General features: G+C 40.6%; 2 protein-coding genes across 5 annotated transcripts in view; one reads left to right on the forward strand and one right to left on the reverse strand.

Moving 5' to 3' along the window:
• The window catches only part of plxnd1 (plexin D1), a 92,114-nt gene extending 80,816 nt beyond the window's left edge, over nucleotides 1–11,298 (forward strand). For all 4 annotated transcript variants that reach the window (XM_055045994.1, XM_055045995.1, XM_055045998.1 and 1 more), the window contains exons 30-36: nucleotides 948–982; nucleotides 2,768–2,872; nucleotides 3,851–4,014; nucleotides 4,101–4,248; nucleotides 8,570–8,710; nucleotides 8,835–8,909; nucleotides 10,346–11,298. In XM_055045994.1, coding sequence (XP_054901969.1) covers nucleotides 948–982; nucleotides 2,768–2,872; nucleotides 3,851–4,014; nucleotides 4,101–4,248; nucleotides 8,570–8,710; nucleotides 8,835–8,909; nucleotides 10,346–10,462 — 785 coding nt within the window. In that variant the 3' untranslated portion in view covers nucleotides 10,463–11,298. The remainder of the gene's footprint in view (nucleotides 1–947; nucleotides 983–2,767; nucleotides 2,873–3,850; nucleotides 4,015–4,100; nucleotides 4,249–8,569; nucleotides 8,711–8,834; nucleotides 8,910–10,345) is intronic.
• Nucleotides 11,299–11,466: 168 nt separating this feature from the next.
• On the reverse strand, nucleotides 11,467–17,679 carry LOC129370229 (rhodopsin-like). Its single transcript, XM_055046028.1, has 5 exons — nucleotides 17,168–17,679; nucleotides 16,798–16,966; nucleotides 16,499–16,664; nucleotides 14,907–15,146; nucleotides 11,467–13,098 (listed from the first exon to the last, which is right to left on the reverse strand). Exons 1-5 carry the CDS (start codon nucleotides 17,526–17,528, stop codon nucleotides 12,973–12,975), a joined length of 1,062 nt encoding a protein of 353 aa, XP_054902003.1. The 5' UTR covers nucleotides 17,529–17,679; the 3' UTR covers nucleotides 11,467–12,972.
• Nucleotides 17,680–18,062: the final 383 nt, after the last annotated feature.

Genomic DNA, 18,062 nt, shown 5'->3' on the forward strand with positions numbered 1-18,062 from the left:
GGGAAAAATGTGACACAATTTGGCCCATTGTCCAGCATCCACCGAGCTTTGCCTGTTGACAGATGAGTTTACATTCAGCCGTTAATGGGCTCCTGTGCTTGTTGTCCAGTTATCCACCTTACATAATCAGCTCCAGACCAGAGACTGGTTCTCTTCAGGTTCTGTCCATCAAAAGTGCTTCTCTCCATTCACGTTGTGCCAAAAATAGGCTCAAGAGCACCAAACCTGGCGCCTGCTTCAAAGCGTCAAGGGGGTGCTATGAGCTTGTAGTGCTCCCTGGCTAATCTGCAACACTGTCCTGGCCGTCTGTGATCAGTGCAGAGGGTCTGGACTGTGGCCTGCTGGATGGGAGCTTCTCTGGCAGAGTGGGCTGTAATGAGAAAACACACACCATGAAGGTGCCTGCTTGCGCACGTGTGTGTCTTTCAGTTTGTCTTTGTTTTAGCTCTTGTGCCGTGCACAATAAATTTACTATGTTTGTCTTTGAGTCTGTGTTTGAACATGAGTCTACGCTCATCCCGGCACTCATATCCGTTCATGCGTGTGTATGAATATGTTTTGTGTTGAGATCTATAAATAAACCAGCTAGATTTAATTCTTTTGTTCCCAGCGTTGGCCGAGCATTACCATCTCATTACAGCGGCTCCACAACCAGTCTCAGACTCCGTGCGTCCGTCTCTCATAATCTCTCTCTTTTCTCTCCATTTTCAGTCGTAATCTTTGTCTTTCATTCTCTCAGACAGCTGCCCTCCCCTTCAGGCACACAGTCCACCCTAATCACTTTCTGCTTTTCCACTCCATCTCCTTTACTCTCCTGTCAGTCTTTTTTGTCTTTTTTGTGTATCTATCACTCGTCTCCGTGCCTCGATCTTCTCTCATTTGCTCACGCCTGCACCACACTAGTTGTGTAATTGTTTAATACCATATGTTTTCTTGTCTTTCTCCAGTCAAAGATCTGGACACAGAGAAATATGTGCATTTGGTGAGTATCTTCCTGCAAGTAATTTGGCTAAATCTGAGGAGCTTTTCCTGTGGGCAGCCCAGCGGCAAGTCTGATGATGGAGAGAATATGGGGGGTGGGAGGAACGAGGTGAGAGGGAAAGCTGCTGAGAGGACATGACAGCGCTAATGCTGCTTAAGCTCTTTCATAAACGTCAGCTAAGATATGGGCCCTTTGACTTTAATATAATGAGTTTCTTGGAATACAATTTGCCGGGTGAACGGTTGGTTTTAACAGAAAGTTCTCGCGTAGTTAGAACCTAAAGGAATAGTTTAGGATTGTTTAAGTGACGTTCGGTGAAAAGGTTATAACCGGTTTCTATCCATGTAAAACTCTTTTGGAATTGTCATTTAGTATTAATCCAGATTACTTGGTCCAAGGAGGCTGCCACTAACAGCTAGTTAGAAAAGCAGTAAGACCAAGGCGGACTTCTTACGTCTTAAAAACATCTTAGTGGTTTATGATGAGGATATTTTATTTACAACTCCTGTCCTTGAATGTCAATGTCATGCAACTTTTGAATAAAATAATGAATTACCTCTTCGACATGTCGGCAAGATTTGCATAGGCTCATTCTTTAACTATTTAAGTGTGATGCTCCCAAAAGTTGCAGGGCAGCAGCACTAAAGGACTGGAGTTGCTGATCCATGCCTTGAACCGTCATGTTTGTGTGTTATTTACAGCAGGGTGTTATTGTAGATTCAAAACTTATTAAAGGTTTTCCAGGTTTGGCTCATTTCAAAAATCCATCTATTTTCTAATTTCTATAGGTCTTGATTGGAAAAACATTTGGTCAGTTCTGAGGAATAGAAACAGCATTTTCACTCTTCCTTTGAAAACCCTTTCCTGTTTCAGCCAAGTTTAATAAATTAATAAAAAAAACTGATTTGTGTTCAGCAAAGTTTTCTTTTGAGTGAAAGTCACAATATAGTGGTGGAACCTTCAGGAAAAAGCAAAAGCCTGGTTACTTAAATATGAATATGTTGTTTTATGGTCAATATTTTCACATGCAGAGATCATGTTTCTTTTTTTGTTATGAAAATAGTTAAGGTTTTGCTTTTCGTAATTAAGAATTAAACTTTTTTTTCTAATCTAGCAATTTTGAGTTTCTCTATTCACCAATATTACAATGTAAACATGCTTACTCACCTCAATATCAAAATCAACCAAAACATAAATATTTAATAAATTCATTCACATTGTCTTTGAGTTTATAGTTTCTGTGACTTTCAAGAGATTTTCAGGCTGTTTTGTGCATTTTATAGATTTTAAATTCTTAGTTTAAGCTTAAACAACTTTGAAAAGTGAACCTTTGCTTAAAATCTACACCTAGATTAAGACCAATTGACCAATTTGACCAATTTGGTCTCTCTCAGACTAGATACTAACTTCCAGCTAATCTGGATTTATGCTAAATTAATTTACCAGGACCATTATCAACTAAAATATTAACTTCATGTAACTTTTTGACAGAAACATATTTCACAAATCCTCAACCATAAATGAGTCACAGACATGACGGAGTTCCCCAAAAAATATGTAGCCAAAAAAAAAAAAAATTTGAAAATTTCCCAACCTCCTTGGACTTCCCTAATTTTGTTGATCCTTCAGGGCTCCAAAAATACCCAGAGTGAGTATCTGAATCATGTGTCTATTGCAAAAAACAGAAGAAAAAAAAATCCCTCTTTGACAGTTCGTACAGACAAAACACAGCAGTGTATTCACTTAGCTACTCCTTGCAGTAACGTTTCACCTCTGGCTTTCCAGGTTCTACCTCATGATGAGCTTATAGAGACCAAGAAGTCGCACAGGCACAGCCATCGCAAGAAAGTGCTGCCGGAAATCTACCTGACACGCCTTCTGTCTACGAAGGTAAACCAGAAACAACACGCTGCCAACTCCGCAATATAAAGTCAGAACAAAATCCTTTTTTTCAGGCTATACAGAGCCTAGCAAAAGTATCCATATCCTATAAATGTTTTCACATTTTCACAATACTTCAAAGGATTAAATGAGATTCAATTATTTTTTTGTCAAAAGGATGATGTGCATTTGTATTCACACCAGCCAATGTCTCCGCTCTATAGAATAATCTTTTGCTGTAACTACAGCTGCCTTTATCAGCTGTGCACATCTAAAGACAGACATGTTTTGTAATGCTGCTCTGTTTGGACTGTGCATAAGCACCGACTTTCATCCTTTCCTAAGGCTGAAATGAGTGGGTCATTTTATGGCAGAAATATTCTTTGATCTGTATCATAAGCTTCAACTCAGGTTTTATGCTTAGTGTTGTTCTGCCATTTGCAGCCTCTAGCAGGTGTTAGCCCAATTTGCATGTGGCCCAAAATGATGTGCAGATTTGGTCTCATTTGATTCTCTCGTTTATGGGCCTCTGAGTTACAGTGGACAACCATGTTTTGCAATTTTTCAAGTGGTTGATTTTGTTTAATCATACACTGCACTCATGAAGGAGCTGGACGTCTTCTATTTGGTAACGTTATTTGACTTGGTTAACTACATTAAATAAATGAGTAAAATGTTGTCAGGGTTTTTTTTATTCATCACTTTAAAATTTTTAATAATATTCTAAATAAAATATTTCCAGGTTCTATACATATTAGACTGAAAGTAATTGGATACAAATGCACACCACATTTTTTAGGTTTTAATTTGTAAAAAAAGTTTTCTCTGTTTCATAGTTTTGCATTAACTCGCAAATTAAAAAACGAGTCCATCAAGATTTATGCTTCACAGTATGTCAAAGGTTCAAGGGGTATGAATACTTCACATTTGTGTCATTGAGGTTTCCTACATCACGTAAAATTATGCGAATGCCCTTTTCCTCCACAGGGAACTCTTCAGAAGTTCTTGGATGACCTCTTCCAGGCCATCCTCAGCATCCCTCCAGACCGCCCGCCTCTGGCCGTCAAATACTTTTTCGACTTCCTTGAGGAGCAGGCTGACAAGCGGGGCATCACGGACCCAGACACCCTGCACATCTGGAAAACGAATAGGTAATCTACTAAACACCATGATTTAAGAGTCCTTTGTGTGTGGATGGAAGTCTTTAAAAAACTGACTCCCTCTTCCATCTGGGCAGCTTACCTCTGCGTTTCTGGGTGAACATCTTGAAGAACCCCCAGTTTGTGTTCGACATCGATAAGACGGATCACATGGACGCCTGTCTGTCTGTCATTGCCCAGGCTTTCATTGACGCCTGCTCCATTTCTGATCTGCAGCTGGGAAAGGTGAGTCTCTCGTTTATAGAGTTTATATTAGAAGCAGCTGTGGAAAAAGCAGAATGCACAGACATGTGTCTTCTCAGCAAACAAATTAGTAGCTGCCGGCATGTTGGAAAATTTAATTATTTCCTCTTCTTTGTTTAACCTTAAACACCACAGTCTTAAGTATTTTTTCCTCAATACTTGTTCAGTGATCAACTTTGGACCTTCATATATTTTTTTGTAAATAACTGGTCCAGTACAAAGTATTGACAGTGTTTGTGAGGTCTTGAGATTCTCTTTCCTTTGAAGAAGCTTCTCACAGGATTTGGCAGCAGCAGAAGGTCAAACCCATTCAGGAGCAACTCCACAGAATGTAAACAAGATTAGATAGCAGGCCTAAACGGTACCGCCCAACAATGGCTGTGCCACATGTTGCAATCAGAACATCAGTGATAAGGATGTAATTTCAGCCAGTGGCTCAGAACGAGCCATTTTCACCCTTATTACCTCTAAAATCAGGTAAAAATTGCTGATGCACCATTCACGCTCACCTTATGAGGAACTGGGTCATTTTTCCTTCTCCACATTTAAAACCTCAAATTATTTGTTCTCCACCTATCAATTTTTGCATCTGCTGTGGCAAATTATCTTTCCAACTGCCACTGCCAAACACACATACTCACACTTCTTCAGCCCCCCCGTGAGCCCTCCTCCTAAGCCTTCACACTGTCAGCTCCATCTACCTCCCCTCCTGTTATTCCAGCCCACTCGGTTTATCCAAGGTCATAAGCACCAGGGATCTCTTTAGGTGCTGCGTGTGAGTTTGTGTGTGAGTGCGTGAACATTCATTCATCTATCTATCTTTCTATCCGCCTGTCTGCATGTGCACGTACGCATGTCAATGTCCTCACTGCTCACAAATCTGTCTCATCCTTCAGACACCATGACCCTCAGCACGCTCTGCTTCCTGTCTCCTTCTGACTTGCTTCCTCCCTGGAGGGAGCTGCGGACTCCTCATATAATGCTCTTTTCTCTGAGAAACAGGCTGATTTATGTGCCTTATCTCAGCGCCAAAAAGCCAGCGTGCCTACAGCCGCTATGCTCAAGCGTACAAACGGGATAATGCATGTGCATGGGTGCAGAGACAAACATAAAACCTTCAGCGATGAGATAGAGTGCGTCTACAGCTCCCTGATTATCTGGTCACATCTGGCTGTGTGTGTGTGGCGAAGCCAAGTTCAAGGATGTGGCCACATCTTGTCCCACAGGTGAAGGAGAAAGGTGATGAAACGTTGCTGCGCTTTGAGAGATTCTGCACAGACGATGACTACAAGACGAGACAGTAAAGGGATCCGGATTAGCTGGGAGCCCAGCAGCGGTGAACTCAGAGCAGGAAGCTGTGTGTTGCTTTTGGTTTCCAAAGAAACCGTCTTATCTGGCGAGATGCAGAGCGTAGAGGGCCACACGGTCACAGGAGGCTTGGTGGACAGATGGATGAGCAGCAGGAAGTGACCTTGTGGACAGGAAGAAAGAGGGTTCCTATCAGAAGGAGCAAATTTGGCTGCAGCAGCTCAGCTGCTTGGCACGTTTAACTCACACAATAAGTGACACAAATAACTCATGACATGTGGAAATGTTAAGGTGCACTGTAAGCACCTTCAGCCCTGCTGAAAGCAGTATCTGCCAGTCGGTCTGTTTCCCTGTCCTACTTTCTCTGTCCCTTTCTCTCCCCCACAGTGCACCACGCTCACAGCAGTAGTCGCCACTAAAACCCGAATATGCCCACAGCCTTTAAGGGCTGCTACTTCTCCTCCTGCTTGAATGAGCACCAGTGTGGAGAGATTTGTTTAGACTGGAATGTTCTCTGGCTCTGAATATGATTCCTGCTGTTGTGAGCAAAGGAAAATGTTCCCTGCCTCCATTGTCTTGATTTTCTTTTACTGGTTTAGATTAGATCATCAAGAATAACACACAGTTTAGATGAACGGTTTCTTTTGAGGGCACAGATATAAGTAATGGTTTACTCCACTGAAGCAAGAAGAAAACAGAAAATGAGAGCTCGGAGTTTGAGATGTAACAAAATGGAGTAAACTTATTTACAGCACTTTAAATAAAAACAAAAAAGGCAAAAAAGAAAAAAAAACACACATAGATAATCCAAAGTAATACATATAGATTATAAAAATGAGAATAAAAGAAACATATGTACATACTGAGTCAGATCAAATGAACCTCTTTTAAGATGAGCTTAAAAGAGGTTCATTTTCATTAAATGCACATTTAGCTGATAAACATTTCATCCAGCATCTGTTAAATGTTGCCAAGATCAGAAGCATTCTTCTTTGGTGGTACGGTGGTATATCTGAGTAAGAGAAATAGGTAATTTATAGTATCCAGCTGTGTAAGCCACTGAGAACATTTTGTAGTGATTACACTCATCAATGTGAAGTATCGTTTCAAGTATGAAGATATGATAACTTCCTGTGTTGAAATAAGAATAATGGTCAAAGTGACAATTGCATATTTCTGTTCAACGAGGGCTTGATTGCACAGAGGTGGGTTGTAACAGTTGAAAGATTGGCTGGATTTTAGAGATATTTAAAGCACAGCAAGCAGAAATTGTCGTCTGGAGGCCAAAAAAAAAGAGCCTAAAGTCATTACGTAAATGTAGAAATGGCTGGCAGAAAAGACAGAACAGCTGGAAATAAAAGACTTCAGCTGGAATATAAAGATATAATGTAATATAAAAGATCATCCTGTTAGAAATTATATCAGTTTTAGTAAAACTGAATGAAAAGATAAGTGTCATTTTAATAATTTACTAAGTGAAATTATGTCTCAGTTTGATGTTTTTGAATTTGAGTGGCTATCTAGTTTTAAAAGAGCATCAGGCTTCTGAAACTGATTAGAGTTTTGTAGATAAAACTTTTGGACGACTAATTAGAGGGAAAACACCTGACCTCAACAGTACTCTGATTACTTTTGCATAGTGTTGTTAGCATTTTCCCCTGCATGCAGGAGATCACTGTAAAGCAATACAAAATTAGAATTTTTTTCTGTGGCGGAAAATAAGGTGTTGATGGATGGGGTGCTGTCCAACTACAACAGGATATGAAGAAGTCATTCAATAGATTATTTAGCTTAAAGTGGTTTTGAAAATGGAGGATTCATTTAATATACAGGCATGTTAAAAAGAAAATACCCATAATTTAAAGGTCTGGTAGATGCTAGAATCAGGCACCCCCATAATTAACTTTGTAGAACCATTTTTAGCACCGATAATTTGAAGTAATTGTGTCCTGTACGACTTTATCAAGTTTCTCACTTCAATGTTGAGAAATTTCGGCTCCCTTTTCTCTGCACAGGAGGAGGATTCCATGTTTGTATGACACGATGTTGTCCAAGCTTCAATCTGACAGATGGCACCGCATTTAACTTCAGAACAATTTTGCATATAAAGGAGTTATAACAGAATGACTCCATGATATTCCACAAATCTTACAGTTTATTTAAATACAACGTTGCAAACTGAATTTGTGCTTCCATATCCTTTTATTGTCAGTAAGGAAACTCTTTGGCTGTCCACACTTTATTTGTTCATTACACAAACCAACCTTTGGGTGGATTTGCTGGGATGGGCGAGTATATTTTAGTGTCGTTCACATTGGAATAATCTCTCTCCCTCTGAAATGATGGAGTTGAATTAGTTAGTAAATGACTTTATGCCCTTTAAACAGTTTGATGGATTTCACAAAGGCCACTGCTGTTTTTTTTTTTTCCCCTCTTGTCATTGTGTCAACACACTATTGTATGCTCCTCAGTACCACGCTGACATAACTCTTGCTTTACAAGATTTATGTCAGCATTATGCAGTTTCTGGTACAATTTACAGATTACTAACTAAATTAGCTTGATTAGCAACATTTGGCTGCTTCTTTACAAATCCTTTGTCTAATAAATATCAGTATTGTGGAATCCTTTGCATGTTTTCTACACATCAAGTCAGTTGTGTGACAATCTCTATACATTGAAATATCTGAAAAAAAAGATGCACATTTGTTTCGTTATGCCTGCATGTGTCATGCATTTTATCAACTCCCTACATTCCACTTCTCTTTTTGAGTTTTAAGTTTGAACTTTATAGTTTAATTAAAAGTGCTATATTTGTTCTGAGGATGAAATTAAAGCAGCAGAAATCTTCAGGACAAGTAGGTCAAGGCACTGCAGGTGCAAGGGGACCTTTTCTTTAGCTCTGGCACGCACAGTCACCACGACTGCAAAAAGAAACTTTTACACAAGTTTTCTGAATGAAATATCAGTTTTTTTTTTCTTCTTCTTCTTCCAGGACTCACCAACCAACAAGCTGCTGTATGCCAAGGAAATCCCAGAGTACAAGAAGAACGTGCAGTGTTACTACAAGCAGATACAAGAAATGCCCCCCCTCAGTGAGCAGGAGATGAACGCTCACCTCGCCGAGGAGTCGAGAGTAAGTCAAACATTCAAACAGCTCCTGTTTGTTTATCTGTCTGGCTCTTCAAAAGCATGTTATAACAGATAAGTTTCACTTTGGAATTTGAGCTAATCTGCTGTTTTTATTGTCTGTCTTGCAGAAGTACAGAAATGAGTTTAACACCAACCTGGCCTTGACAGAAATCTACAAATATGCCAAGAGATACAGAAACCAGGTGAGAGATTGTGCATTTCTTCACTGTTTTTGTGATCTGAGACGTGGATAAGATATGTTTGGATGTTCAGATTGGCTTATTTTTGAAAGCCACATTGCCTCAACAGTGCTCACTTGTTGTATTAAGTTTCACTGATAGCTATCAGAGCGTGATGCATCAGTGCTGCAGATCTCAGCTGCGATGAGAGATGTAACAGACTGTGGACGGCGTTGCAACATGTCAGTAAATAAAAGCATGTAAAAGCCTTTTTTCTTCTTTTGTTGAAAGGAGAAACAATCAGATTTGGGCTCTCGTCCAAGCAGCAGCAGCAGGAACTATTCAGCGTGTTCACTCATCTCTTCCCGACCCTCAGATACCTTTCACTTCAAGTAAACAGCGTGTTGTTTACCTTCTCGTGAGCCAACACCCCCATCTGTTTAATGGCGCTGTTAAGTTGCCGCTTCATATCCCTCGTTTTGCTTTGAACTGGCCCTCTTCAGGCTCCTGCTGTCCTCCCCCATGCCTCCACGCTGCTACGCCTTATTCTGCAGAGAGAGGCTTAGTCAGTGGTGACTGTGCCTTAATGGAGCGCCCTCACAATAATGCTGCTTAGCTTCTTCCCTCTGTCATGCTACTGTACTGACGCGGGCCAGGGGCTTAGACTCTGATTCACAGAGCTCTGTGAATGGCCCCTGATTGCCTATTCTCTCGCCCCGGCTCAGTTCGCTCTGCCTGGTAGCGCACTGCTGCTAAGAGCCCATAAATCCCACTGACACGGTGACAACTGTTGGGCATGAAAACCAGAGCAGATGTGAGTTTTATAAATATGTGAAGAGCAAGAGCTTTTGTGGTTATAAGGCATGCATGAAGGCAGGGAGAGGAGGCTGAAGCACTTCACTCGCTCCTTCTGCACCTTTCCGAAAGTATTCATACCCCTTAAACTCAAAGGTGATGGGAAGAGGGATGGAGCAGAGTACAAGGAAATCTTTTAGAGACGGCCAAAGACTCTTCTGGACAATCAGAGCTACCATAGAGTGGTTAAGATCAAAGAATGTGTTTGACTTGCCCAGACAAAGTCCAGACTAGAACCTTAGTGAGACTTAAAATATTGCACAAAAATGTTTTCCATTCAATCAGACTGATCTTGGGCAAAGAGAAAAAAATCACTCATTAGATGTATAAAGCTAGTAACAAATTCTGAAAGCCATGTTTTCCTTTTTTCTGCTACATACTAGTTTTGTTGGTCTGTTACACAAAACTTTTTAGCTATAATGCGAAAAGGATCCAGAATACTTTTTTAGGAGTTATTGTCTGTGACGGCAGGTGGCGGGTTTATTCCCTCTTGTTGCGTTTATGTTGACAGATTAATGCATGAATCATTGACAACTTCTGAAAGTCATCTTTGTTTTTGTTTTGTTTTTCTTTTTTCTTCCTTCTCTTCCATCTTCGCTGGTCAGGTGGTGAACGCTTTGGAGGCCAACCCCACGGCACGTCGCACTCAGCTGCACCACAAGTTCGAGCAGGTCATCGCTCTGGTGGAGGACAACATCTACGAGTGCTGCAGCGAAGCTTGAGGCCGCCGCTCTCCTCTGCTCCCCATCTCTTTTCTGCTGCCAGCTGCCTTCCTCCCACCTACACGGCTCCCTGGGACCGCCGCTCAGGAGGAACTGTTCGCATGAGTGTCTTGACTGTGGCGAGAAAACGGATTTTAGTGCTGCCTCTGAAGCATCACACACTCGCGACGTGTTGTCCCCAAACCTTTTCCTGCGACACAAGACAGAATTCCAGCCTAGCTCGGATTAACGTTAGAAGAAAATTGCAGGAGTTCACAACTTTTCCCTGGATTTCTGCACAATTAGCCCTGGTGGCCACCTTTAACGCACTGAGCCCTTTTTTTTTTTTTTTTTTTAAAAGGGAACGAGCCAATGATGCACTGTACTGTAATATAGTGTCTATAGCAATATTTATAGATGTGTTATAATGCTTTCAAGTGGCCTGTCCATCAGGATTAGTAGGGCCATGATAGACTCCTCCCATCTCCTAAAGCCTGCGACGATCTCAGGTCTGGCTGAAGACGGGCGACAGGCTCCCAGCGGAGCTCTGAGCTTTACGCCTCAACGTGCTCTGCAGGCTGATGACGGGTTGATGAGGAGCGGAGGGAAGGTCATAAAAGACTGCAAACAATGAAATCAAATGTTTTAATGTAGTTCACTGGGAAGAGCTGCATCAGTATAATCAGTGTGCTTGTGAATGGATGTTGGATTCCGATCAATTTAGAAAAAAAAAAGAGGGAAATTTACATTTAAAAGAAAAAAAATGTGTGAGCTCAATATAATCTGAGGAGAGACTGTAATTGTGATGCCAAATGATCTGTTTGTGAAATAAATTACAGGAAAGTAAGTATTTTAAAGTGTCTAATAATGCTATTTATTATAGCAGCTGCTGAAGCGCTGTGCCTTTGAATGCATTACAGGATTTTAACGACATTTGACAGCCATTGAAATCTGGCCCTCTACTCGGCCGCCCACAAAAAAAGCATCTGGAAGTTCTCAGAAAACATTGTAAACGTTGTCACGAATGAAAAAAAAAAGTGCAGGATAAGGTTGTGCAGACGTTCAGCTTTGTTTTTATTGCAACACACAAATCCTAGCCTCTACACAACAAACAGTACGTCTCTATATTACACATTCTGGCATCCATTCAGATACATAAACATCTGCCAAACACACACGCACACACACACCCACACTATATCATTCAGTTTTGCTTCACACCCATGGCTGAGACAAAGTACAAGCAAACCCTCCCAGGTTTATCATCAGGAAGACCAGAAGAGAGAATAATCTGATGCTCTAATAACATTAAACAGATTAATTCTTAAATAAATCTAAGGATTTCATAACTGGTTAGTCAGTGTCTGATTTGAGGACATAAACAGAAGCTTACATGCACATATCATGGACATAAATGCAATGTTCATTTGGTAATTTTCATTATGCATTAAATTGAAGGTTTCTTTTTTTTTAGGTTGACATTGATACAATAATTTTTTAAGATAAGAGTTGGGTGGACAGGGTTATTATTAATCTTTATCTAATCCAAACAGGGGCAAGTAAATACAGAGAGGTTCAGATATTTATACACATCCCACTGATATTTCGAGAAATGCCCTGTAGAAAGTTGCAAACCATGTTTTTTTTGTGACCATTCCTAAAGTTCTGGCATGAGACCCAGAAACAGTATATATATTTTTTTGATTCCTTTGCACTGATCTGGCTTTTTTGCAGAGTCCATATATTTTCAACAGACTTACGGTCAGTGAGATTGTTACCCTGCAGTATCCACAATAGGTTTCATATGTTTGGTATCTGTGTCCTTTTTGATCGTTAAACTGTGAGTGTCAATTATGCTGCCAGTGATGATGAACTAAAAGTAACATTCCTTAACCATAGCATAAATCCACAGCTGCATGGTTGAAACTTGAAGACACCAGGAACCCAAACACTCATCAAAACTGGATGTGGGATGGATAAAGCAGGCTAGCATTAAGCTGGAACCTCAACACGAATAAAAAATGATGAACTATGGTTAAAAAATGTACACAGCAATCCAACCAATTATGTAAGCTTTAAACTTTCTGGTAGGAAAAGCGAAATAACCGGCTGGAATTATGTCAGTTACTTGTTCATGGCTACAAAATGTGTGCTTCTTCTCTGCAAAATGCTAAGAAACGTTAATTCAAATATTAGTGGGAGCATGACTCTGAATCAGACTTTCACCTATAACCTGTTTACTGAAGCAGCAGGGGAGGCCTGGAAGGAATTCAGCTGGATCCGCATCAAGATGGCAACCCTATTATGCTGGGTTAAAAATCTGAACACTTTCCATAATTAAACGGGCTGAAAGTGAACATGCTGGCCTTTGATTGAGTCTGTCGAAGTTGTGGCATGCGCGCCAACTGCATCGAGGACAACAGAGGAGGTGAGTCCGGAGGAATCGGCCAATGGAATGTATTGCTGCTCTGCGGTGGTGGGTCCCTTGGTGAGCGGGAACAGATGGAGCAGATAGAAGAGGGAGTGAGGGGTCAAGCGGGGGCCACCTGGCTGGAGGAGACAGATGAAGTCTGGGTTTTGGAGACTGCGGCGGCGGCCTCATCATCTCCGAATGGGTTCTTTCCACAGCACACTGTGGTGATCATGCAGTTTCTGAACTGGAGACCACAGAATCACATTCAGGAAACATTGACTTGGCTCATTAGTGTGGCCAGCTGACATATTAATGCAAAAATACACTTTGTCTAAAGTGTAACCACAGTAAAAACAGCATGTGGTATTCATTCTCCCAACCTAATGTATCAACGTTTGCTAATAATGTGTTCACCTCACTTTGCTAGATGTGTGCAGATAAAACAAGGCCCCAGCATACACACATTTTTGCAGATGTCCCACATTAGACCTTGGTTAAGCTGTTAAAGATCTTGGAACAGTTTCCAGTTTGAGGTTTAAGTTTTAGATCATTTACAAGATAAATCTGACAGATTTATGGTAAGAAAATAAACAGCATTTATATTTTGCACATGTTTCAAATTCTTTTTAAAACAATTTATTTTTTCTGATTCTGTTTACAGAATTACTAAATATAAATATAAATCTGCAACTAAAATTTTACTAAAAGGTAAAGTTGCCCTGTATTACAGTACCAAGTTGTTGTTACATAAATAAACGAGAATACAACAAACCATTAAAAAAGAAAAAACTTTTTTCACCTTCTCTGTGGACCTATAAATAATACTTCAACCATGAAGCAGAAAAATGAAAAAAAGGTGCAATGACCTGCCATGCACACCCATAAACCGAAGCTTTGTTAAAGCACATTTTGTTTCCATTTTTGCTTTTTTTTTTTCTTCTACCTGCTGCTGGTAGCAATCTATCAGCACACCAAATCTGGACATTTAGTACACATACTGCTTTGATTGAGTCTGTCCCAGGACAGTCCAGAGAACTGCCGACCACTGTCCAAATATATCAGGTTGTGACACATTTCTGGTCTAAAGCCCTGTTCAGGTGACCCCACAGACAAACTGTTGAATCTAGTTCTTTACTCCAAAATGTTTAATTCCCTCTCAGAGTCTTGCTTGGACTGACTGTGAAAGTGTAAAAGAAAATCCACCAGGACAAATATCTCTCCGTATGAGAGAGTTTTTAGTGATGTTCAGTGTTGGTTTTGTACCAAATGCACCTTCTGGAACTGAGGCCCACGCTTAACTTTGGTTCCATTGGCTGAACCAGTCTCTAAAACAAGGTTTTGGGATACTTTAACACGGCCCAGGAGCTTTATTAGGGGGAAAAAATAGTGTCTTGCAATCTTATTTCTTAGTCCAGAAATATGGAAAATACAAGAGACTGTTCTCACATTTAGAAGACAGACAGTACTTGGCAGAAAATCCTGCAGCTCCTTCAGCTTCTTGGCAGTCTCATTGACCAGTTTGTGTCTCATCTTTAGTTTTAGAAAAATGTCCAGTTTTGTAATGTTCCTACATATTTTCTCCAATCAGTAATGACTGCATTCACTGTGCCATAATGCTGCAGATTGTTTGTACCCTTGTCCAGATTAATCTCTTTGTACAATGAGATCATCGTGATCCTTTGTGACCTCTCTGCAAGCTCTGGCTTTAGTTAAAGGATGTAAATGTCAGGAAATGTCTGGACTCAAGAAGACAAAATGCTGAACGTGAATCAAAAGGGGTTTCGGGAAACTGATCGTTTCAATGTGTGAACATTTATGCTACATGGTTATTTTAGCTTTTCATATTTTAATATTTTTTTCTCAAAATATTTTTGCTTTTCTTTCACTTTGCAACTAAAGGCTAAATACTTGTGCAAAGTGTTTAATTCAAAATATAAAATCCAACATTCTAACTACTAAATAAACAAGGAATATTCTATTTGAAATTATAAATTAGCTACCTTTTATTAAATTATCTAAAAAAAAAACAATTCAGTCATCTTCTGTGCATACCTGTCTGTTCAGCAGAATGTAGATGACTGGATTGTAGAGAGCAGCGCTCTTGGCGAAGAAGGCTGGTGCCGTCATGAACACTGGTCCGAACTCAACTCCCTGATTGGCAAAGATGTACCAGGCCACAGTGGCGTAGGGCACCCAGCACACCAGGAAGGAGATCACCATCACAATGACCATACGTGTCACTTCCTTCTCTGCTCTTTGGGTAGTTTCAGACTCCTGCTGCTGAGCTGCAGCCTGAACACAAACATATAGAATCTGAACATGAAGGAAATCAAACCTTCAAACTGGTTTTGTAAGGGCTGGTATTTACTCTCCGGAGGGGTCAGAACCTTTGTCCTATTGAAATATATGGAGGAAACTTAAAAGTCATCTTTATGGTAGGAGACGTTGTCCAGTTTCAACAAGCTCTGCTGTTTCTGGTGAGAAAAGTGAATAAATCATCAACAATACCAGAAGTTTCTCTTCACCTTGTAACTCTATGTTGTAAAGTGCTGCTATTTCTTTACAAATTAGTTTTTTGAAGTTTTTTGTCATGAATCTGAAGGCAGCATGGGTTCAAGGTTACTAAGTTTTTACTTTTTTAAGCACCATTTTCATCAGATGAGAAAATTAATAAAAAAACATTTATTATATTCATTTATTACATTTATTATACCATATCAGTCATATGGTTTGTACTTCTTTTTTTGTAGAAAATAGAAGAAATATAAGGATGTAAAATACAGATAATTGATACTGGTCAAAAACAATTTTGAATGAAATACTGAGATGTAACAAACTTTTCTTGCAATAAACATCAAATTCGATTTTCAGATGTCAATGCAAAATGTTATTGTGGGGAAATCAACCATAAATTTGAGAACATTGGAATGAGTAATGATACATTACATTTTCTAAAGAAGACTATTCTTGCATCTTTATTGAAATTAACATTTGATCAAAATTAGTTGGAAAATATTGACCAAACAACATTAACCTCCTCCTTGTTCAGGATGTCAACAACTCAACAACTACAACAGGTTTTGCTATTTTCTGTTTATGAGAGCTTCAAAAGTGCCCTACTGCACTTCTGTGACTGTTCCCCCAGTATAACAATAGATGTCAGTTATGAAGTGATGAACTGAAAGTGGGATTTGAGCGTTCAAATGTAAACTTTCTAGATTTCTTCATATTTTCTTAAAACATATTATGAAAAAGAAAACAAAGCAAAACTGGAGCGACAAATGATCTTTTTGGTAGATTATGCACTTTTACCAATGCAAATTTGGATGTGGAGAATTTATTTTTTTTTCCATTAATGCCTCCTAACGCATGATAAAAATGTTAGTATTATTGTCAAGGGCGTGAGGATGACACAGTGTGGAGGCAGACTGCCCTTTAACTTGAGAACCTCAGTACAAGCTGCCACGTTGGCAATGATCTGCCCTCCTGAAGCGTCCTTGAGCTTCTAAATCCCCTCACATCTCCTGAGACTCCATGATGCTTTGCCCTCCTTCAGATGGAGGGGGAAAAAAATCTTTATCCTGATAAACAATCTATCTTTTTTTTTTCTTTTTCAATCGAAGCATAGATGGTGATATTCTTACCGCTCGCACTGTGCAGAGCAGGCGACTGTAGCAAAAGAAAATGATGAAGAGGGGGATGCAGAAGTGGAGGACGAACATATAGATGACAAATGAGGTGTTGTTGATCTCTGGCTTGGGAGTGTAGTAGTCAATCCCACAGGAACACTGCATGCCCTCTGGGATGAACCTGCATCCAAAAGCAATATGGCAGCATGCCGTAATTAGATGCTGCCTGTATGCATTACCATAACAAACGAAAACGACAAAACCACAATGCTTCTGCAGTTTCACAGCGACACAGATATGGCGGCATACAGTACCGGGACCATCCACACAGAGGCGGAGCAGCACAGGTCAGGGCCATGACCCAGGAGAACGCCAAGCCAGCCATGGCGTGTTTTTCCTCGAAGCGGAAGTTGGTCATGGGCTTACAGATCACAATGTAGCGCTCAACGGCCAAAACGACCAGAGACCAGAGGGCAATCTCCCCTGAGACATAAAGCAGGACATTTTACTATAAAAACTGATCTTGTATTGAAGACAACTAGGGCAGCTGAAAAAAAAATATCTGACTTTTATTCTCAGAATTTGTAGACAGAATTCTGAGGGGAAAAAGTCATGAACAACAGTCTTGAATTGTAGTACACAGTGGAAGTATTTTGAGCAGAATATACATGGAGAGTTTCTCACCTCCTAAAGTGGCAAAGAATCCCTCAACGTTGCAGCCGGTGACGCCCAGGCTGAAGTATCCGTGCAGAGCCGTGTACAGGGTCACCGTGAATCCTCCAACTATCATCAAAAGGTCGGCCACCGCCAGGTTGAGCAGAACATAGTTCAGCGGGGTTCGCAGCTTTTTGTGCTTGACGGTGACATGAAGGGTGAGGAAGTTAATGGGGAAGGCCGTGATGATGAGGAACAGCATGTATGCTGCCAGAAGAGAGTACTTCCACGGCTCGGCGAGGTAGTACTGAGGGTGCTCAAATGGGCTGCGCACCAACCCTGTCCTATTAGACATGGGGACATAAAAGTTGGGTCCTTCTGTGCCATTCATGGCTGTGGCTGCTGATGATGTCTTTTCTTTTCTCTGAGACCCGGGCGAAAGAGCCTGCACCTCTCAGAGGAAAGTACAGCTGGGATGTCTTGTGGTGCAGCGGAGGTGGAAATTAGGAGAAAAATACGGATGGACGGCTGGATCCTGAGGAAGTAAGACGTTCTCTGCAGCCCCCTGAGGAGGTGCGCCACCTTTTAATAGTATGGCCGGATTAGGGATGAGGGATGGAGTGAGGTGTTAGCAGAGATTGAATTAAGACACAGTTTGAGAGTCCTTGCACACATTAAAAACACACACACACACACACTGAGATACACAAGGCATCACGGGAGAAAGCTCTAAAAATACACAGCACATAAAAGATGTGAAGCATTTTCTCAGTGAGAAGTTAGAACCACGGTTAAATAAACCCATTAATTACTGTCATGTGCATCACCGCTGCATGAGAATTAGCTGAGAGGACCGAGTGGGAGGGGAGGCGGAGGAACGGTTTTGGAGTTTCAGCCGTTCGGAGTGGACGGACTACAAATGAAA

The sequence above is a fragment of the Poeciliopsis prolifica genome, unplaced genomic scaffold (assembly GCF_027474105.1).
Source record: "Poeciliopsis prolifica strain line A6 unplaced genomic scaffold, Auburn_PproV2 SCAFFOLD023, whole genome shotgun sequence".
Classification (NCBI taxonomy): Eukaryota; Metazoa; Chordata; class Actinopteri; order Cyprinodontiformes; family Poeciliidae; genus Poeciliopsis; species Poeciliopsis prolifica.

Coding starts and splice junctions, on each gene's coding strand:
- LOC129370229 (XM_055046028.1), bottom strand. CDS start 17,528: ATGAATGGCACAGAAGGACCCAACTTTTATGTCCCCATGTCTAATAGG. Junction 15,147..16,498: donor TGCTCTGCACAGTGCGAGCG/GTAAGAATATCA, acceptor GTTTGTGTTCAG/GCTGCAGCTCAGCAGCAGGA. Junction 13,099..14,906: donor ACATTCTGCTGAACAGACAG/GTATGCACAGAA, acceptor TGTGGTCTCCAG/TTCAGAAACTGCATGATCAC.